The sequence below is a fragment of the Larimichthys crocea genome, chromosome I (assembly GCF_000972845.2).
Source record: "Larimichthys crocea isolate SSNF chromosome I, L_crocea_2.0, whole genome shotgun sequence".
Classification (NCBI taxonomy): domain Eukaryota; kingdom Metazoa; phylum Chordata; class Actinopteri; family Sciaenidae; genus Larimichthys; species Larimichthys crocea.
In genome coordinates this window covers 28,894,823-28,917,910 of record NC_040011.1, presented here as the reverse complement: position 1 = coordinate 28,917,910, position 23,088 = coordinate 28,894,823, and the positions used below count along the sequence as shown (strand labels likewise).

General features: G+C 41.2%; 1 protein-coding gene across 4 annotated transcripts in view; it reads left to right on the top strand.

Annotated features, from left to right (window-relative positions):
- mid2 (midline 2) overlaps positions 1 to 23,088 on the top strand; it is a 135,479-nt gene that overhangs the window by 54,523 nt on the left and 57,868 nt on the right. For all 4 annotated transcript variants that reach the window (XM_027281912.1, XM_027281909.1, XM_027281913.1 and 1 more), the window contains one exon: positions 12,373 to 13,256. In XM_027281912.1, coding sequence (XP_027137713.1) covers positions 12,429 to 13,256 — 828 coding nt within the window. In that variant the 5' untranslated portion in view covers positions 12,373 to 12,428. The remainder of the gene's footprint in view (positions 1 to 12,372; positions 13,257 to 23,088) is intronic.

The window sequence follows — 23,088 nt, the reverse complement described above, 5'->3', positions numbered from 1 at the left end:
CAATGCCGTTGCATCTCACATGATGCACCGGTAAGCAGTGACATGTCTCATATCATTATTTCCGAATAGGGTTATGAAAGAAAAGTTTGATCTGTCAAACGGCTGTCTGAGCTCATTCATGGCATCTCATCTCGAGAAGGAGCAAATGATTGTCCATGAGTGATAAATAAAACAAATCGAACAAATAGACCTGCAAGGCGCTGACATTTCAATACACGGAGCCTGCTGAGCCAATCGAACAGCAGCCAAGGATAACAATGGCTCACACTCTCCCCCCTCGAAGGAAATGCCAAACATTACAGTGCTGTATAAATAGAAGGCTCTGACTTTGTAGAGCGAGAGCGTGAGATAGAGGACAGGAACCCCCTCCCTGGGGTCACACCGATAGCAAGGTCTCCCACCTCTCCACTTTATTGCTCTTTTTTGTTTTCCTCTCTGTGGGTGTATGATCTATTTTTGAGTTGATTTCTCTCGACCTCCCTGTGTTTTTTTCATCACTTTTGGTTTACTTGTGTATTTTTTATTTTTTTATATATCTTGCTCTCTCACTTTCCCTGCCACCCCAGTCATTATGAATAACTGAAAAGCCCAGAAGCACATCACAAACACCTCCTGCTTTATTAATGGCACCATCTACTACAGTTGAAGTGGCAAATGGCCATTCCTAGATGTATTATGTTGGCGGCGAGTGTACACACTTTGACCCAAGGTGAATGCTATACTTAGAGCAGGAAAGCTTGTGTTTAATGGCTTTTGGTCAAGCAGACTATTCTCACTGCTGACAGCTCAGTGCAATTCAGTTTAATGTAACGCTTATGAGAAATTTCCCTTTGCATCTGGATAAATGCAGCCCTTGTACATCCAGGCGCACATGGTTCTACAACGTGCAGCATGAGGCGTGGCAGTAAGGCCTTGTGGCTGAGGGCACCAGCGCTGAAATGGAAAATCCATCCAGGGATTAAAGTATCGAATCGCCGATTTCATTTTGTCATTTCACACTGTTTTTTCCCTCTGTACCTCTATTGAGAAAATGAGAGAGGAAGACAGTGTTGTCCCCAAAATGAGGTTAGTTGCTTCAACTGTGTGTAATGAGGTTATGGGTGATTCAGCTGAGACTACTCCAACAAGTCTTTCATCTGTACTATCTTTTGTATCAGGTGTATAAATGTATTTCCCTTGGCTGGCAGGCTGTGCAGACAGTTTTGAAGACTGTAGCCCAGCTGCAGTTGAATTTCGGAAACAGCATTCACATGAGGTAGCACACACAAGGACACATCGAGACATTCTCTCTTTTACTCTTTGTCTTCCTTTATCTTGATCTCATCACCACACACTCTAGCAGAATCTGTAGCTGCAAGAGTGTAGGTTTTGGTTTTATCTTAGGAAATGACTGCAGTGAGGAGGAAAAATGTCCAAACTCTTGTCATATTCAAGTTGGCAAATCCCTGGTAGTCCAGCATTGCATTTTTTCCTCAGAGATGTTTTTTAATGAAGACAGCTGACATGCGAGCAGTCAGGATTGTTGATGCCTTTGAGCCCCTTCGTATTGACCTTGGTATTTGCTTCCTCTAGAATCAATAACACTAGCTTGGACGACATCATTTGCTAATACAGTTTGGCAAGCTACTGATGAAGTGCTGGGCACCTTACGGGTCAGTTAGCCTACTCATTTAGAGCACAAATATGATGCATTTAAAGTTGTCAGCTGTTTTTTTTACAATCAGAAAACTTTTCAGAAATATATCGTCAATCTTCATACAGGGGGCCATTGTTTTCCTGACAGTCTTTCTAGGATAATATAGGCTTACACAGGCTGGGAATACAATTTCTAGCGAAAATAACCCCTTTTTGGAAGCTGAAAGTGCCGTTTATGTGACGCGTAGATTGCTTTTTCACACGATGTGGAGAAAATTTGCATATATATAGAAAATACCAGTAAAAGGTAAGCCATTAACTTGGCCCCATACTCTTGTATACATACATACACACACAGTCAGATGAAAATATAGAAAAATTGAAGCTGAATTGGTGTCAACTGTCAATACAAGGAAGTTTGTTTTCCGCAAGGGAAGACAATAGATTTCTCAGGTTCTGCAGAATGTGTGCTTTTTCACTCTTTATCATCTGATTCGATGGCATTTCAGTTTCATCCCTGCATGTAGGAGAATCATTTTACTCCACAACATTAGTTATTGTTGAGTTCTGCAAAGAGCTTAGTCATATAAAATACAAAAGAATCAATGTTCCCGCTTTTGGAAAATGTACAAGGTGAATTCGCCATGTACGGCAGTATTCTTTGTGTATGAAAGCAAACTCAATAGCCTTGATAGGCTTAAGAATGAAGTATTATAAAGTAAAGTACTCAATTTTTTAAACTACTGGGAGCGGACAGAGAGATAGAACAAGATATGGAGATTGAACTTTATTATTACTTTATTTATTATTATTAATTTATATTCGCTTCCAAAATCATATAATGCTGAATACACCTTTACTTGCAGCAGTAGTTTTAAACTAGCAGTGTATCCGAGCCTTGCAAGCATGCTGCAGAAAAGAAAATATTTGAAAAGAGGAATTACACGGCACTGTCCGTTGACCACAGGCTATCCACATGCCTGATTCCCAGGGTCAACAGTTCACAACCCTGACACTAGCCACGAGGCTGAAAGCCTGCTTAGTGATGACATTTTTGCCTTTGTTGACAGTGAGCGGTAGCTCTGTTCTGCCTCGTTCTTCATCCTTTCCACCCTCCAGCGTGCTCAGCCGCGTCTAAATATCTAATAAGCTGTTCCGCCAACTTCTGATCCCGGGTTTGTTCTCACCTGGGCAAATGCACATGAATAATGGAAGAAGTATGAAGTCAGGGCAGGACATGGTTGCTACTAAGCATTGTGTTGAGGCCTGATAAGGCGTTCCGCCACAGCAAAAGAGCCTCATAGAGTTGATGAGACGACGTCTGACAGTATTAACTTTATTACCCACAAGCTGCCAAGCTGTAACAGGCAGAAGTATTAAGTGGTGACTAAAAGAGAGGAGGTGGCTACTCGCTGTCACACCCCTGTGAAAATCCCATTTCATTCTGCTTTCATGTATTAAACCAATTAGCAAGTCTGGCTTGGTCTTGAATTTAACAAGAATTGATTGTGTATTTTATTTTCAGTGTCTTGCATCAGCAAATGTCCTTCACACAATAGAGCCCTCATCAGCACTGCTGACAGGCAGCGACAAAAAAAAAAGAAAAAGGAACAAATACGGCTGTGAAATCGAGTGTGGGTGTATCCACACACACACACGGCTGCATCTACAGTGACAAGCCTGGAGAGTCATATGTGTCTGTAATGTTGTGAGACATCCGCATCTGAACATAAAGACGAAACAAATGCTGGACTGGTCGTGTAAGAAAAACATACACACACTCGGAAGAGCACATAGCACTGACTGTGCACATGCTGACACTTTTTTTTTTAAATATGCTGGATATGTATAAGAGACATACGGAAATAAGCCAAGCAAACACATTTTCCCAAATGCACAAGCACAGCTAATTTTATATAGAATCAGGTCATAGTGGCAGCATTCATATTTAAATATATGTAGGCAGAAGAATACGCAGCTCCACATACACAAGACATAAGAAGGCAGATAAAACCTCGTCTCCTTCATAGCTTGGAGAAAGACATTAAGATCTTATGATTTATGATTACATTACATTTTGTAATTGTGCATAATGACATAACCCGAAGACACATTTGGATCAAGGGTTATATGGTATAACAATCTACACTTTATTCCCTGACGCTAACAGTACAGAATTATCAGCTTTCAATCTTTTATTTACATACAGAGATGTGTACTGTGTGTAAGGTGTATATACAGGAAAAAAAATGCTCTTATGTGTTACATAATGATGGGAGTTTCTGTGAGATCAGCTGAAGCACAATGAGGTGAACTGAGATAACTTGTCCCCAGAGTCACAGCCCATGCCCTCCCCCAATCAAGAACACTGGAGAGTCGCAGCTCTGCCTGCTGCCTTTTCATACTCCACTGATAGCAGGCTGACCTTGAAGCATGGTGACTGGAAAAGCAACATTTGTTGAAAATATGCTAGAAATTGTGAATTGTTTGTTTAAGGACTCTTGCAGCAAACCTGAGAGTACATGATACTAATATATCAACTAAATTAATTATGGAATCAACTTGTGCAGTGCAGTGTTTGCAGATGTCCTGATGCACACACTTGTCTTGTTTCTGAATTTAATTTGATTTTTCTTTTTTTTTTTAATAGGAACTGTGTCCAGTGTAGCAGTGAGAGGGTTAAGCTTAAGCCAGCCTGCTCAACTGCACTGAATGTGAAATGGAAACACCAGCTTGGCTGCATTACTGTTTACATTCTATGAATAGGGATCACATGTTGGGTGAAACCACTCTGATGGGCCCGATTGGGCAAGTGAGAGTAGAGGAAGAAGAGAGGAAAAGATGAAGGGGAAACAGTGAGAAAGAAGGTCTGGCCAAATGAACCCTGGCCAGTTTCTCTAAAGCATTCCTTTTTATCCCATGAAGCAGCTGCATTGAGGCACATGTCTCCTGTCAAAGGCTGCATGGAAATGTAACACAGCAAGTTTAATGTGCTTCTTGATCCCACTTATATAACCACGTGTACAGTTTGGTGTGTTCTGGTCAACTGGAGGGCTCTCATTTTTTGGGGCTGCCCTATTTCCTTTTTCCAAAACCATAGTGGTGAATAAATGCAGTCTCAATGCATGTCTGGCAAAACTCAGCAGTGCTTGAACCTGACATGCGCCTTATGCATGTGGATATTTTTAACCCCAAACGCTAAAATAAATTGCCCTCCAGAAAAAATGCCAGCTTTTCAATTCACTAATGCCACTAAATACCACCGAATCTACTCAAACAATGTCCCATTTCTTTCTCGTTTAAATGCTCAGAAGAAGTGATTAGGTTGAATGGCATGTTTAGGGCCAGAGCTGGAGAGTTCACTATTAAAAGCATTCATACAGCAGTGCTGCATTAGGGTGTTTTTATGAGTAATTTTAATGTTTGCACAACTCGCAGAAATGTGTGAAGGTCTGTGACTAACCAACATCGCACAAACAGGCCAGCCATTCTGTGTGGAAAGATGTGTTGGCTTCTGTGGTTTTTGGTTACCTCATAAAGTCCTGAATGAATGCGTTATGTATTAGAAAGATAAATTGTGATTTAGAGAGAGAAACCACCATCGTGTTGTGCCTCGTTTGAATACTTTCCTTGCTATATAAAAATTTCAAGCTTTGTTTTTCTGTTTTCTTCCAGGCAACCTTTCAATTAATAATGTGTTACCGTTTCACTTGAGCAAGCTGGCGGAGAAAGCCTTTAATTTGTTATTACCATCTTTAACCTTTTGCCTGTTTAGATATATTTGTGGAATGCTCACTGCATAACAACAGGTCCACAGCAGCCGAATGAGGTCAGAGACTACAGGCAGGGCTTGTCTGTTGAATAGCATCTGTCTTTGTTCAGCCCTAAACCACTGTGGAGAATCAATCTGATGGCTACCATGTATGCGGCTGGCCTCTAGTAGGCCTCTAGCAAACAACTGTGCTACTTCACAATGGGGTTAAATCCATAAAGTATTTGTTTCAGTAAAAAAATGTCATGTTTTTACCCTCATGTCAGTTAGTAAGTAAGTCATTTTAGCTTAATGACAGGAAACAAAGCGTGCTTGGCACTGCCAGAAAATAGCTAAATCCACCAACCTTCACCTCTAAAGCTCATTAATTAAGTCGTTATCTAATTTATTAGTTCAAAAAGTGGAACAACAACTAATGGCTAATTGTCGCTTTGTACATTTCGGGTTCAGCTCTTTTCCCATCTTAGTTTTTATGATCAAATTAAGCTGATCTGTCTCCTCACCTCCAGCTTCATATTTGGCATATAGACATGAAAGTGGTACTGACCTGATACTAATCAAGCCAAGCAAGAAAGAAAACTAGTATTTCCCAAAATGTCCAACCATTTTCAGTAAAGTATTCCATCTATCCATGTATCCATTCTGTTATGGCTTGTTATAATTTTGATTTTTTTGTTTTGCACTCACTTGAATCTTTCTATCACCTGCAGTGTATTTGAAGACAAAGTGAATTACTTCACTGCCTGTGTCTACAATTAACTATTGTTCAAACTGTTTGCTTACACTATTTGTTTCACAAGCAATGTCTCAGTTATTTTGAAACCATTCCTTTTATACCAAAAGGCACTTTGGTATAAAAGATTTCAGTCATGACAAGCTGTAGCAATTTCCCATAATGAGAATACAAATGTTTTATTTTCAACTCCCCACAGGTATAAACATGGCAGTGTCTCAGGGTGTGTTTTCCAAAGCCGCCGCAAAAGGAATATTTCCGAACCCCTGCTGCTGTTGTTCACCGTCGTCTTGCTCTCTGGAGCCTTTAAACCTCAACTATGTGATTTTCTGCTCTTCTTCCTTCTCTGTGATAAGCCTGTGATTGGCAGCTTCCAGTGTGATGGATAGATTCCAGGTACACCTAGCAAAGGGAGAGTAGTAGGAATGTGAAGGGAAGGATTTGGTGGAGGTCTTGGAGGATGAGCGATAGCAGGCGATCTGACAGCGAAAACTGATGTTTCACTAGAGTCTCACAGTGTTGAGATTTAGTCAGTTGCTACTGATGAAGGCTACTGATACTGGAGCAAGGACCAAGTGCTCAGAGTACATGTCAGTGTGTCAGTGTTTGTTGTGGGATGTATGCATGTGCCTTGTTAATAGCTGTATAATCTACGTTGCACTGAAGCAAATCTTTTCCTGGAAGTATTCTTTTATTCTGATTTCTACCCAGGGAACAAGTCTTTTTGATAGATGTCTAACATCTGGCTCTGGTTGCACCTCAGCATGTCTTTGGTATCTTTGAAGTCAAATCTTTTCTGTAAAGAAGGTAGGATTTGGTGCTTGAATCCAGTCAGTACCAACACATTACATGTTCTATATTTTTAACTTCTCAAGGTTTGGAGAAAGAAAAAAGTGTTTTGTTTTTTCTCTATTAAATTAGGTTAGATCCCAGTGGGGGAAATGAGCCTTTGCAATTGTGAGTAATAATGCAATTCATCATTGAGAAAATAAGTATAAAATGCTTGTATAGAAAATGGGATATTCAGTAAATGTGATCCGAGATTTTAAACACCTTTACACATAAGAATGTAGGGTCACCAACATAACTAACCAGGAATGCAAGAAGCTTTTGTGCTCTTGACAATGCTCCTTTGAAAAAAATTAATGTAACTGCTGCAGTGGGAATGCACTTTGGTTCAGAGGTCTAGGTGTGGTGATTTGTTTTGACTGTTGCGCCTTCATCCCAGAATCATCAAGTGTCCATTACGGTCCTATTTTGGCTCTGCAGCTGTGCCTGTTACCATTCATTGGGGAGCAATTTGCTTTTTTACAAGTGTATTGTTTATCCGAGGATAATAATCTTTGTTCTACAAATGCCTTTTTCTCTAGACTGATGCCTCCGTCAACAAAGTGAATTCATACACATGCAGCCATACACCCAGGGGACTGTGACTGTGCTTTTTAAATAAAGAGCCTTATTTATAGTTTTGGTGTTTGCAGCATTATGAAATGACAGAAACTGTGACATCAGCAATTTCTATTTTCAGGATTCCCCAAGGTTACGTCTCATAAACCGTTGGTGGAATTCATTACTACTGCCACATTTATTGGATCTAATTGAATCATAAAAATACCTCCATACTCATAGATACAAATACAGTCACGGCAAACACTGTTACTGGGTAAATGCTGGGTTCTGGGAAATTGCATGATTACATAATAGTTCATTTCTTGTCATCACCCTCCATCTTCACCTTTAAACTTTTGACCCCATGCAATGGCTCGATTGCAATTAAACTGTTTCCTGTCAAAGCCCTCTGCCCAGAGTTCATGTGTACAAGACCTGACCGGGGATCACATGCATTATTGCTGTGCTAAAAATGGATTTTGACATTCAAAACATTTAATTAAAGGAGCGTAAGACAAACCACAATATCAGTGCTTTAAGTCTATCTAAGCAATTTACAGTGGCAACAAGGCTAAAACTGCGTTTTGCTTATGAATGTGTCCTTGCACCTGTTATCAGGGTGTACAAAAGAAAATTATTTAACCAGCCCTGCTTCTTCAGACCGGATTAATAAATCATCAATGACGTCCCTGTTTTTTTGTTTTGGTTTTGTATTTTTAATCCGTCCTGCAAAAAGTTCTGAGTGAGACCTAAAAATCTTTCTACAGTAATCAAAACAACAATATATCAGAGTAAGTGCTTCACAGATTTGAGTGCGTGTTTGAGAAAGTGGGAGCGAGAGAGTGTTTTTCCTTAAGCACCGGCTCAAGCTGTTCTCTGTCCAGATGGGACACTTCACCTAAACATAAATGGCAGATGAAGAGAGACAATGAGACAGCAATAGTTTTTGCTCATAAATATGCAGCTCTGGCTGTGTGCGTGTATGTTTTTGGGAATGTCTGTGTCTGTCTGCGTGCCATCCTGTCTTTACGCCTTTACCATGAAGCTAGTGATTCAGTCTCTAAGTGGCTCCCATCATAGCCAGCACTGTTTCCCCAGAGTGACATAGCTAAAGCTTAATGGGCCCGGTGATGGTGTGTTAAAGCTTGGTGTTAATTATAACGCCATGCTCCGTTAAACACAGTCACATTAACATCAGCACTAGGAGCACTGTTGAGCTCTGTCCTAGGGAAAAAAAGCGAGATTGCTGATTCATTCAGCGTTTCAGGGTATGGATTATACACGCAACTCTATTGATATGATGGGCTTAATAATTGAGGTGCTTGATTCTGTGTCGGTCTCTGGATATGTAGTTGATTGTTTTCTTGTTATGATACTGCTGTCTGGACAGATGTAAAGTCTCACAGCTATTTGTTGTGATGACATTATGTTTTGTTTTTCTTGTCAAATAATAATAACAGAGTATTGATTGACTTATATTTTCTCCTTGCTGATCATTTGCAACGCAGCGATGAAAAGAAATTGTTGTTCTCTGTTGCATCAGTTTCACCTGATTCCTGAGCAAAGTTCACATGGCCGTACAATGACCTGATGATTGTGAATCAATGTGTATCCTGAGAAGATTAATGAATGTGTGCCTTGTTTCCTGTTGTTGACATATTTTACCACTGAAACAGCAGTCATATGGAGCTGGACTGCTGACCGGTCTAAAGCTGCTTCATTAACATTTCTTTGTTTCATTTCACAGTTTGTTTTAGAAAGTAGTAAATCTTATATATTTAAGTATTAAACAACGGTTTCTCTCACCCACATTTTTCTTGCTGGATCAAATAATATATTTCTTTCAAATAGGAAGTAAAATAAATATTGAAAATGCTGGCAGATTGAATCTAATGGTAATTACAGGGCAACAGTTACATCTCGTGTAAAGAGGTTAGAGGTTTATGTGGAGAATCATGTCATATCTGTCGGGCCAGTGGCCTTGCTTGTCATCAAAAGGTCATGAAGGTTGTCCTTGCCCAGTCCTCATTACCTCCCTCCACATCCTGTTTCCATTCATCTGCTCCTGGTTATCAACTATGTGATACAGTAGAGATAAATTAGACCTATTGTTGGTGTGATGTAGCAGAAACTTATGCTTGCTCACTCTCTCTCTCTCTCTCTCTCTCTCTCTCTCTCTCTCTCTCTCTCTCTCTCTCTCTCTCTCTCTCTCTCTCTCTCTCTCTCTCTTGTTATCGCTAACAAAGCCTGGCTGTGTGATAACAACCACATAAAGCATCTGATAAATAGCAGCCAAGGTGAATATTGGAGGAGGACATTATGTGCAATACCTTAAAAGTATACAGCCTCACATGCACACACACACACACTTATTTGCACACACACACCCATTGCCTTCTATCAGTGTAATATCTGCATGATTGGCTGCAAGCGGTTATTTATTTCTTATCCAGATAATGAATTTTGTAACGAAGCTGCTGCATGCATAAAACTACTTTTTTCGGTTCGGTGCCTTTCCCAAGCACTTAGCTGCTGCTCAAATCATGTTTGCTTTGAACACAGCTCAGCGTCTGGGCATGGTTTCTGGTGCAGCAGTAGGGAGGAGACTTTTGTTGGTGCAAATGAGTTTGAGTCTTTGAGCTTGTCTTCATATCGTCCTGTCTTCAGCTTGTCCTTGGATTATGTGTTGTTGTGTAATTCTTCTTAGTGCAACTGAATTCACACCACCAAGTCAGAATAGCATCGTGGCACAATCGATTATTATTTCAATTGGGTTGTGATTACAGAGCTAACTCAATATATATTAGCAGTTAATAGGAGGACAAGGCCACGCTTCAGCATGATGTTTGACAACAAGTTGTGAATTTCATTATCCATCTGGAGTCAGGATTAACTGCTTCAACACATTATAGCTGCAGAATGCACAATGCGTGCTGTTAGTGGAGCTGCAACTTCGTCATATGTGACAGTAAATACAAAATCTTAAGCCTTTGGATTGTTGTTCAGACAAAACAAACATTTGCCTGTTGACTAAATGATTACTCAGGAAAAATGTTAAACACAATATTTGGTGGATAAAAATCTTTCTCTGTTAAACAGAGAACAAATCCTGGTTTGGTTGGCTTTGGTTGGCTTTCTATTGATTAGTAAGTGTTATACCTGTCATATCCAGCCCCTGCTCCGCCTACTCCAGCCTCCCAGTTTCCTGCTTTATGTTTGTCACGCCCTAATCACCTGTGTATTTAAACCCTTTGTTTCCCCTTCCCCAGTGCCAGATTGTCAGTCTACCATGTGTCCTACTTTCCAGCGTTTCCCTAGTGTGCTTTTCGGTTTTGACCTTTGCCTGTTTTTGGACCCTGCCTTTGCCTTACTCCTTTGGATTGTTTGTTTGCCTTACCTGACTGATCTCCCATGTACCGAACCATGGATGGTAATTAAAGACTGGTTACCTCCTGTATCTGCCTCCCGAGTCCTGCAGTTGAGTCCTGTGTCCGTGCCTTGTAACAATACCTGAGGTTCAGTTGAAAAAATAGGAGGCTGAAGGATCAGTTACTGGACAGACTTACTGATAAATACCAATTTCATGACCCGCACTTTCTCACTTTTAAATCATAGCTTTGAACCTTTATGGAAGTCTAAGTGTCTTTAGCTTAAGCCCTATTCTTGATTACGTGTTTTCACTTGTGACTATACACCTGTTTATTTAGTGTCTGAACGCAGTCACCTTTACAAGCTTCAGATAGGTCACTCAAGAGTTTAAACCCTGCCCCAAAGCTGAAGTACATTTGATTAGTCATAACCACTAAAACCCAGTCATCAGTAAATCCTGCATGACTTGCACAGCAGCAGACGAGGACAGTCACATCAGTAACAACCTCACCTAATGAAATTGTCACTGTCAGCTATCTGGGGGTCATCCAGTTTAATACTGCAGTTTCACGGTGTCTGCTTTGTTTCTTTTAAAAGATAGAGAGCCACCACGAGCTGCACTAAATCAGTGTGGGAGGGTTATTGGTGATTTCGCATGTCAGTGGTTTTAAGGCCACCCATGGGAGACAGCATGATATGCAGGTTGAGAGGTGCTGAGATTTGGAGGGCTTGGAGAAAGAGGGGGAGGATTCGATATCAATTTTCTTATTTAGCTCAGACCCTGCTTTTACTGTCCCACATGTTGCTGGGATCATGCTTTCATGAAAGCTGATCTTACCACAGAAGTGATAAAAAAAGAAAATAGCCAAAGTCAGTGCTGAGCCAGAGAAAGCAATGTGGAAGTAGAAGGATGAATGAAGAGTTGAACCATGTAAGAGTTTGTCAGGGTGCTGTGCAAAGGTCCTCTGTTTCACAAGTTCCTCTTTCTCTGTCCTCCTCTGCTGCGGTGCATCTGTCTCTCCTCTTTTCTGTTATTTTCTTCACTCCATTGATTTTACTTCTTCCCTACCAGTCAGCCAATGTCTATCTTTTTCCTCACTGTTTGTGGAGTCATTCCTCTCTCTCTCTTTCTCTCTCTCGTACAGCTCTGCAGGAGGAATGATGTGTTAAAGGCTGCAACAAGGATGGAGTTGAACAAGCTGAGCAGATGATATATAATAGTGCCAGAAAATGTGTGTGTGTTGGTGATTTTTTTTTTTTTGCTGAATCTGCACAGGCCAGTCCGTTTAACCATTGATGTCGATATCTCATGACTGATTCAGTTAAAATCAGAAATGGGTGAATGGGCAAATTGATGAATTGCGTACACTTTGTGCTGTCCGTTCAATAACAAACAGTAAAACTGAGGCTCCCAATTAGAGCCTATTTTATTTGTAACTGCAAATATTGACACATCTTTTTCTTCTTCATGCAGGTACTTGGCCAGCTTCTGTGGGATTTGATGTCACCTTTAGAGTGGTTTAACTGAAGATGGAAACACTGGAGTCTGAGCTGACCTGCCCGATCTGCCTGGAGTTATTTGAAGATCCTCTGCTCTTGCCCTGCGCCCACAGCCTGTGTTTTAACTGTGCTCACCGCATCCTGGTGTCTCACTGCTCCACCAGCAAGCCCCTCGAGTCCATTTCGGCCTTTCAGTGCCCCACCTGTCGTTACGTCATCACGCTGAATCACCGCGGCCTGGAGGGCCTTAAGCGCAATGTGACGCTGCAGAACATCATTGACCGCTTTCAAAAGGCCTCCCTCAGTGGCCCCAACTCCCCCACCGAGAGCCGGCGTCTGCAGCCGCAGCGGCCCTACACCGCCACCATTAGCGGTACAATAGCTGGAACTATTGGCGGCGGTGGTGGTGGTGGCACAAGTGGAAGCAGTGCCCGTGGCAGCCCGGCCACTTCCAGCCACTCCCACCCGCACGCCAACCACACCAATCACACCAACCACACCAACGCAAACCACAGCCCAGCTGTCGTTGCTAAAATGGATCCACGCATCAGCTGCCAGTTCTGTGAGCAGGATCCACCGCGTGAGGCTGTCAAGACATGTGTGACGTGTGAGGTTTCATACTGCGACCGCTGCCTGCGTGCAACACACCCTAACAAGAAACCGTTCACCAGCCACCGTCTGGTGGAGCCGGTGCCTGACACTCACATCCGTGGCCTGACCTGCCTGGAGCATGAAAACGAGAAGGTCAACATGTACTGCTTGGTGGATGACCAGCTCATTTGTGCCCTCTGCAAGCTGGTGGGCCGCCACCGAGAGCACCAGGTCTCCTCACTGACTGAACGCTTTGATAAACTCAAGGTTAGTCTTCCACGTCCTTTGCAGTTTATAAAGCATGTGATAAAGTCATATCAGCAACAGTTCCTGAGTACTGCTCCTATTTTGTGTTGTTTGACTTCTGTGTGACTGAACCGAGTCACCATCTGGAAGATTTGGTTTTAAAAAGACTGATGAATTACTGTTGAGCTTTGAAGCTCACAAAGAGGTTCTCATATTATAGCCTGCTACATTGATTATGATATCTTTGTTTGCAGTTTGCCATACATCAAAACCTTTAATCCATCCATTCCTACCTTTGGGATGTTCATTCTGCGTGTTTCTGTTGACTGTGAACTTTCAGTAATGCCACAGTTGCATCATGCACACTCACAGCCAGCCTTTATTCAGCAAGAAGGACAGAAAGACAGATTACAAACAGAAAGAGTGAGAGAGAGAGAGAAAGAGACAATTGGGATGGTGTGCTGGTAAGAAGGGCAGAGAGAGGCGGAGAGCAATAGGGAGGCCGTCATTATAATAGTCGATGAGCTGGCATTCCCTCTGGCCACTGAGCTTTCACTGGCTCTGTGTAAAGTCCAGGACTGCTGAATCAGGGTGAAAAACAACAGAGAGAGAGGCTCTAGCTGGAGCTAATTCCATCACTAAAGACCTAAAGCAGCCAACTGCATCTGCTGGCCTAAATTTATTTATTTATTTTTTTACCACAAGTGTGTCTGTCTTTTGTCTATGTATATACTATTTATGGATACAACATGAAAAAGAGACATTATTGTAGTTTGCAGTGCAGCTGATTTTACACGAAAACAAGTCGAGTTTATAGCATATTTAAGTTGTAATACTCGCTGTTTACTGGCGTAGAAGAACACAGCACATTGTGCTGCACTGTGTGACAAGTTATGCTGCAAATGAGGATCCTTATTGCTGCAACAAACCGAATCAAAGCCCTTATCAGACAGCGCGAAGCCTTTTGGTTTGAGCCTGCAATTTTTCAAAAAAAAAAAGGCAATGTGGTATGGTGCGTTCTACTTTATTGTTGCTAGGCAACCACAGAATCACCTTTCCTTAGTCTAAGCATGATTTTGCCGTGAAGTAAACTCACATGGACAGATTGAAGACGCATTCTTTGGCTGTGATTGAGGGTGAGAGGCTGCTTTCAAAATCGTATGTTGGACACAGGGAAACAGAGATCTGTGTGGGTAAATGAGACCAGAAAATCATGGGGAGTACCATCAGCAGTTCCAAGAGCTTCTCCTGGATGATGGCTGGTTTAAGGCTTATTTTAGAATGAGTCAGGGATAGTTTGACAATATATTGTCAATGATTAGGCCTACTGTAGCATCACAAACACAACCATCAAGTACAGGCAGTCCTTTCAATCTGCCAAGTGTCTCAGCATTTGTTTTGTGGTATTGTGGTAGGTTATTTGTTTTAACATCAACACTATATTTTCTGCTGTTTTCTGTTCCAGCAATAGCTACCACTAGTTTGTCCTCTATGATTATTATTTCCAAGCAACTTTGTTAACACCCAGAATTCGCAATTTCACAACTTTTTCTTCTTGAGTTAAAGCTTTTTCAGCTTGAGGCGTTCAAGGCTCCTTAAAAAACAACAACAAACAAAAAAAACGTGCAGCATTCATGGTGCATCAGGAGCACACAAAAAGCTCACTGCCTGTAGAAAACAACTGGAAAAAAATACACATATCACTGCCAAAATTGCATCCTCTGATCAGGAACTAACCGAATAATTCTGTGTACCAGAGGTGCTGGAGCAAAATGAGTACACAGGGGAACAATGTGATAGTAATAATAACAAATACTTTTTGATTCGCTTAGTTTTCTCTAATGTGTGACAGCAGAGTCAGCAAAATAAAAAAATAAAAGCAGTACATTTTAATCGGTGCTTGTTAAGATACTGAATTCACGTAATGCCCAGACATGAATTTTCGATGGTATTCAACAAGCTCTGGTATTTGCCCTGTAGTCTGGTAGAGATAACTTTACTATCTGATGATATGATGGGTGTATGCTACAGATGCTGCGTCTGTCTGTATTGTGCACATGATGCATGACTTAATGTACTGTAATATTATGTCGGATATAATAAGGCATCAAATAGACCAAGAAGCAGGGTGTGAGGGTGTTGCCGTTGTTTGATTGTGTCACATGAATGCCATTGTGTAGCTCAGAGAGGAATGGACACCTGAGAAGGCACTACAACTGGCAGTTTCATCTGTAGAAAGGTGCATGTTTGTAGGTTTATGTTCTATTTCTGAAGTACATTTTTGTCGCTCAACAATTCAAAAGTGTTAGTGACGTTTCATTGTTTTAAGAATTTAAAATGAAACAAAAAAATTCACAACAACACAACAGCTGCAGTAATGTCTGTTTTATTGATGATTTGTGCTACCAACATTTTGGCTCTCACTTTCAGCTTTGCACCGACATGTCAGCAAAATTCCACCTGCTCAGGCAACTCATCAACTTAACCCACAAGAGCGTGCAGTATTTTCACGAGCATTTACCATTTTTCTTACGCACACACCGCCCCTCCTCTTTCTGCCACCACATTCTCTGCAGACTGTGGGAGAGTTACAGTAAGTAGCTAGCTCTCCCCCCCTCCCTTCCTCTGCTGCACTTCATGACTGGCTGTGGTTCTTTTGAACGTTCCCTAGCCAAGGCTTTGAACTTTCCTGACTTTGAAATCCCCAATCTATCCCAAATCTGGGAGGAGACCAGCCCCAGCCCAAGCTCCAGCTCAGCTCACCAGTGGCAGTGGCAGCTAACTTATAATCTTCTTCTCACTCATGGCATAGCAGACGAGAGGAAGTCCTGTAACTGATAATGGAAGATGTAGGTCAAACAGGGTGTGTGTGTGTGTGTGTGTGTGTGTGTGTGTGTGTGTGTGTGTGTGTGTGTGTGTGTGTGTGTGTGTGTGTGTGTGTGTGTGCAATCCTCTGTTTCTGTCTACGACTGATATTCATTGAAACACTCCTGGCTGAGTTTCAGTCATATGTAACTAATGCTAATATTGACTTCTGTGCTCCAACTACAGTAATTCTCCTAATTGGCAACTGGTCAGTGGCACTAAATAATTGCACTTAGTTACCTCTGTTTGACCCCTGCCGCTCTCCATTTGATCTTTGACCTCTGGATTACTCTCCTCGTTATTTCCTCTGTCTGCTGTGTACTGTATGCTGGGAGCTACTCTGTCACTAAATGATTTCTCACACATTAAGGGAAAGGTAAGCTTCCCTTGGGCAAGGAGGGTATTTTTCAGTAGAGAAAATGCCAACAAGTGCTAGCACTGTTAAAAGACAGAATGTGGCACAGCTGAAACTGCAGGAAAGTGAGTGAAATTCCCCAGGCAGCTGTTAAGCAGAGCTCTTTGCTCAGTAGCAACGACATTGGTGTCTTATAATTGGCAGACCATGGTAATAGTACTTTACTTTGATATTTTCCAAAAGACTGCAGCTTAAAGGCACTATCCTCTAGATTTTTATTTGTTTTTACACAATCAGATGCATTGAAACCACTTCCAGCGAAGTTATATTTTGTCGAAGTAGTGAATGTTTCATCACCTGCTGCTTTGGAAGTGTGCATCACAGGATCATTAGAGTGTAATTTAGAGGCAACCTTGACATTCCCTCACAAAAGCTGTGCAGTCAAAATTAAGAAGCCGAATTGTCTATTGTATGCACTCAGCACAGGATTTTAGTCTTTCATGTGTGATGTAACACAGGATGGTGAAAACATTCACCTCCAGTCATGGCTGACTTGGTGAGGTGAATAGGCTTTGATACAGGATGCTGATATGCTAAACCTACAAGAGATAAAATAAGTGTGTCTTGCAAGGAGGGCAAGTCCAGCTGCCAATCCTGGGAGATTTTAAGTGAGATTGTAACTGAGCGTGACATGCATGGCTGGTGTTGTTTGCCCTCCAAATTCATAAAAAAAAAAGTCATTTTTGTGTTTCCATTTATGTTGGCACTTACATTTTCAATAGCAAGTAAGTAAGTAGAGTAAGTTTATTCTTGCTGATAGTTAGACACAAATATTGCTCCCACATCTGTGCAGTAAATATGTAGCCAGCAATCAGTTATCTTAGCTCCTATAGCTTTAGACTTCCAGGCAACCAGCAGTCACATCGCAAGTTGGCCAAGAAACAGTTTTGGACATAACTTATCATAAAACAGTTAATTGTTGATTTTTACACTTAAGCCTTTGTACGTAACAAACAAATGAGATGAAGCGTTGATTGGTGTGCATAAGAGGCGATGGTAGACTGATTTTGATAGATTCGGACAGAGCCAGGCTAGCTGTATTCCCGTTAACAGACATGAGAGTGGTATCGATCTTTTTATATAACTTCAGATAAGAAAGCTAATGACTCATTCATTCATTTATCCATAAATTCTTATGGTAACTAAGGGCTTGTCAGCCTTTACAGTATCTTGGTCATTCACATCGTCATATTTGCAGTTTTACTCCATTTTGTCGTTCGTTATGTGTCAGTGTTCTCTTTTTGTGCGCCGGTGTATGCGTCTGTGTTTAACTCCTGCATGAAAATAAGTAGTAAGGGAGAAGCCAAAAGAAGTAGAAAGGGCAAAGACAATGATGGAACTGGAGAAATGGTGATAGATGGATCCAGTCACAAGGATAAGAAGTCTTCCTGTTCTCTTTTGCATTACTGGCAGTTAATTTAGTAACTCTCAGGCTCTGGATGGTTTGAAGTGTGTCTGCTTTAGCGTCAAGTGCTAATGAGCTGACATGGAGGCAAAGCCTATAGCAGAGTGGCTGACATTTGTGACACTCAGAGCGACACTTGAAATAAGTGGCAGATAAATTTAAAGGCTCTGGATCTCCAACACTCTGTGGCGTCACGTGCACTAACCCTACAGCAACAGGATTTGTCACTCTGTGTCTCTGAGGTCTTGACACATATACCAGATGAGGGTCTATTATGTACATGGGAATATTGAAGAAATATTCAAAACACATCCAAGTGATTATTGGATTAATTCCGTTTTTGGAAGAAGCAAGTCGCAGCATACTGACACCACCACCTGCTCCCCTCTTTCTGCTCTCAAACTCTCCCCTCTCTTCATTTCCTTCAGCCCCTCCAGCCCGGCTTCTTTCCCTTTATCCTCGCAGTTTTCTTCCTTTGCCCTCCCTCTCCTCCTCACCCTTCACGTCTCCTGCTTCCCCCATCTAAGCTCCTTAAGGCACTGTCTAACTCTTTTCTGTGCATCATGTCTGCTCCTGCTGCTGACTCTGCTCCTGCTGTGTTTACACCCATTTGCTCCGCTAAATCCAGAGGCGAGCTTGTGCGTGAGCGCACACACAGACGCACAAGTTTACGTGCATTTAATCACACCCACGCCCACAAACTCATTTGCACTTTTTTGCACTGTTTTTACAAAGGCTAATACACAAAAAGGGGTTAAACTCACCTAATCTGACTGGACACCAAACACTTACAGCTATGGTTTTAAAAGGAAGTTAAAAGGGTGCAAAGTCAAGTACTCTGACCAGGCTGAATCCTTCATGCACTCCCAGCTCTTTCTTTCTCCTACACATACACATATTTTTCTCATTCTTTTCCCCTCATACACAGACCCTCTCTGTCACCATATTCCTGTCATTTCTCTGTTTTGCATACAGGCACACAAACATCATCCTTCCCACCTGTTTACTGTCACTCTGTGTTTCTCTCTCTCTCTCTTCCTTCTCCCGAGTTTGGCCCTTGGCCAGTCTGTCTTGTTTTTAGGTAACACCCCTCCACTCCACCCGCAGTCACCCACAAACCTACATACACTGCAGCAGCAGCAGAGAGAGAGAGAGGGAGACTCACAGCCCTCCAGTGTGTTTATGTGTGGGAGGGTATATGATTGCCTTCAAATATGTGTGCAGTATTTACAGGTGTGTGTGTGTGTGTGGTTGCGAGCACATGTGGGTGTGCATGTGTGTTGAAGCAGATGCTATTAGGTCTGACATGTGTGGAATGATTGGGAGCTGAGTGTGTGATGCCAAGGGAAATCATGGTTCTATCTGGAGAACAGTGTGAGATGGAACACACTTAGTCACGCTGACGGAACCACCAAAGATGTAGAAAGCTTTTAGTGTCTGTGTGTGCGGCAGTTCTCTGTCTACGCGCTTTAACGTGCCTGTCAGGAAGTCTGCATGAATGTGTGTGTGTGTTCGTGAATGAGTGAGTGCGTATACTTACCCCTGTCAATGCATCATGCATGTGTTGTGAAAATATGTCACGCCAGCCCATCATAAAATTTAGTGGGTCATGAAAAAAAAAAAAAAAAGAACCTTATCAAATCGCAGAACAGCCTCTGCATCATACATATGCACAATTTATGCAGAAAGAAAATGGAAAGCTTTTAAGAGCTTTGGTGTCAGCAGTGATACAATGCAAAGCAGAAAGCGGGATATAACTGACATTACTCATCCCTGGGTTTTGTGTGTATGTTGGAGAGGGATATACAAATTTATCCATTCCCATTTATCCATTATCCATCGTTGCCTTCGCACACTTCTTCTTCCATCAAGTGACAGCAGGTTTCACGTGGGCGGGAGGTGAGGAGTGGGAGCTGGATCACTGTTGTTCAGTTCAGTTCAGTTCAGGTAGCTACTCTTACTGCTATAGGATGAACTATAGTACATTCTGAGTGCACTCCTCCAGTGCATAAGGTGTCATTCATGATGATTCATGGCTGACTACAGCTACATAAAGACTGTAAAGTCAGCAATTAAACTGTATTTTCTTTGTAAGTTGTACTTAATAATTTACCTATTCGCTAAACATAAATTTTGAATAGCTTCTTCGTTTAATGATCCAATTTGTCCCACAGTCTTTCCGACTATGTGCTTGGTCTGCAAACCTTAAATAACTTTCTTATCTCTGGAGTTCTAGTGTCTCATAGACTAAATATTGTTTTAGGTGATTTGTCACACTCCCAAGGATAACATTCCTGTGTAAACACTGCTTGGATATTTTTAGCATGAAAATGGTCAACTTCAAAAACACTGATGATCCTAAATATCAGCACGGAATATTTAGGACAGTCATCCTCAGGCTGTATCCCCAGATTTTCCATCCTGTCTTTTTTGCCACCTCTTCTTTGCTTTTTTACAAGGCTTAAATCTGGAATTCAGGCACTTGAAGGCTTGTGCTGTGTGTATTTTAGTGTAAAGCTGTAAAAAGCTGCCAACATAGCAAAGCTTTGCGGAGCCTCTGACACATTTGACACTCAGGGAAAATCATTTTAAGTAAGCAGATGATAAATAAAAGTTTTGGATCTTTGTGGTTTCTAACACATAAACTTACAGTGGATGTCAGTGTCAGTGCGATTTTTTTTTTATACAGTAGATGTATTCGCATATATATACTACTTGGTGTGTCATGATGCATGGCAGATCATAAATTCCTTGCTATTTATGTATTTTAGTCAGATAGCTGGCAGCTACACGCCACAACATAAGAGGATTTACACATTAATCAACTGTGGAAACTCATCTTGCTATACTGATGTTATTTTCCAAGGGCTTCCAAGAATTTTGATCTCAGTCTTTCATATACTAGTGCCACATTAATGCCTGCAATATGATGAGTAAGAACTTCCTAGTATTAATCTGCAACAATCCGTGGCACAGGGGAAAGGAGGGGGCTCTGTTTGAGGAAACTGATGATACATGCAGTCTATCAATTCTACGAGGAGGCTTGATTTAGAAATTACATGTCATTGTCTCTAAAAATTGTAAAGGCTCAATAAAATCCACAAATTGTAATCAAACTTTTTTTAGTAGACAAATTTTATTAGTCAAAAGGATAAATCACAGGTGCCTGGGTTCGTCTTTCCCTCTAGTTCTTCTTTCCCTAATGTTGTTATGCTCTATATAACAACATTATATATAATGACTTTTTATCCCATGCAGCACAGAAGTATACATGTCTGCATGTGCATGCAATACCCACAAAGTCTGTTTTCTCCTTTGCAGTCTTTGTTTGTGCACACGCTTCCTTTCTGTGTGTGCTGTGTGCGTGCTAAGTTCTTCGTCCTGTTGTGAGGCTGCCAGGCAGGAACAGTGTGTCGCCACTGGGAAGACACTTAGTTTAAACTAATGACACCCGTGTGAGATGAACAGCACGTCTTCACTGGCTTGAGGACAACGGGGACCTCTGATTCATCCACAAACCTAAAATAGCCCAGACACTGAGCTGCACCCAGGGAACAATAACCATAGTTTAATAATACTTTTGAGCGATGAATCATCTGTCTTATCTAAATGTTGAAGAATCAATTTCAAGCAATTGTACTGCATATTTAGCCCATAACAACTGGGTCATTTAAATATAATAGTATAAGTATAATTAGTGCCCTCTCAGAATTAATCTCCACTCTGCAATCTGCAATATTTTTTAACAATTATTAACAAAAGATGAAAGTACTATTTAGTGTAGTACTATGTGTCACTTACAGTGGCAAACCCACAGATAACTAGATACTATCACCTGACTCTGTACTTCCCCCTCAGCTCTTATGTGTCTTTCAGCCCATTGTTTTGGTTTTATGGCCCCCAACTTATTTTGGTTCACTCTTACACTCCCATCACTGTTGTTTACCTGGCCAGCACCAAACAGCCGACCTGTAGAGTAAGTGACTCGTTTGTGATCATAGTGGAGCAATTGACAGCTACATTTAGTGGAGACCAAAACAGAGCTAAAAGGATTCAAGATAATGCTAATGCTGCTCCATGTCTGCTAGATACATATATTGACAACGATTTGATAGCACAAACTTTATATGAGCTTTATAAGATGGTAATATATCAGTGTTGCATTTACAGATCAGATTTGGTCACACCAGAAAAAGGTAGCGCCAGAGGCTAGCCAACTCTAAACCTGCTTTATTTATGGAAACATCACTAGGTGTGAAGGATTGAAATGAAGTTTTAGCTCTAACACATTTACCTCGCTTGCTTTGTTCATCTTGACATTCATTGATAGGAACTCTATACTGAGGTGTCATATGAGGTTATAAAATAAAAAAAAAGTCTTATCTTTCTTATCAGGTGTTTTGAATTCAATGTCGATACAAGACTGAACCACAGACTGCAGCTGATAACTGATTAAAAAAAGACAAGCCTCATTTACATCATCTGTCAGAGCTTTGATAGATTTTTGACTCAGAAATACGTTCCACTGGGTGAAAGTCACTTCTTATCATACATTCTGATTATAGGGTGCTTTTTCATTTTTTGAAGGCAGTGTCCTCTTCAGTCCTGGCTCCAAGACAGCTGGTTTCCTTTTTAGCAGCTTGACTGTTGTAACTGCTTGAAATGTAAAACGCATCATCTCCTTTCAGCACAGAGCTGAAGAATTCAATGACACCGAGTGTTAAGAGCAGCAATTGACCAAAACCAATCTTGGCTATGTCCTTACAATCACACTTGGTTGAACATCGTCTCCAAAATTGTTTCATGTTTTTTTTCTCTTTCATGTCTCTGAAGCTGCGTTTCTTTCACTTTAACAAGACAACACATTTCAACCAGCTGAAGCAATCCCACCAGTCAGTCAGTTAGTTCAAATTCACAAGAGTCAGGAGAGAAATCAAGTGAAATATGGGAGTTGATCAAAAGGGAATATTGGCAGGTAAGCTGATGAATTCCTTTCTAAAAAACACCCAACTGTTTTCATTGTTATCCCTAGATCTCTCCATGGGCAGCCATTATTTCATTATTATAACAGCAGGAGACAGCCAAATGAAAAGTTGAAAAGGGAGAAATGACGGAGAAAGTAGCAGTAAGATGTTTTAGTAGGATGTTTTTGTTAGGTTGCTTTATAA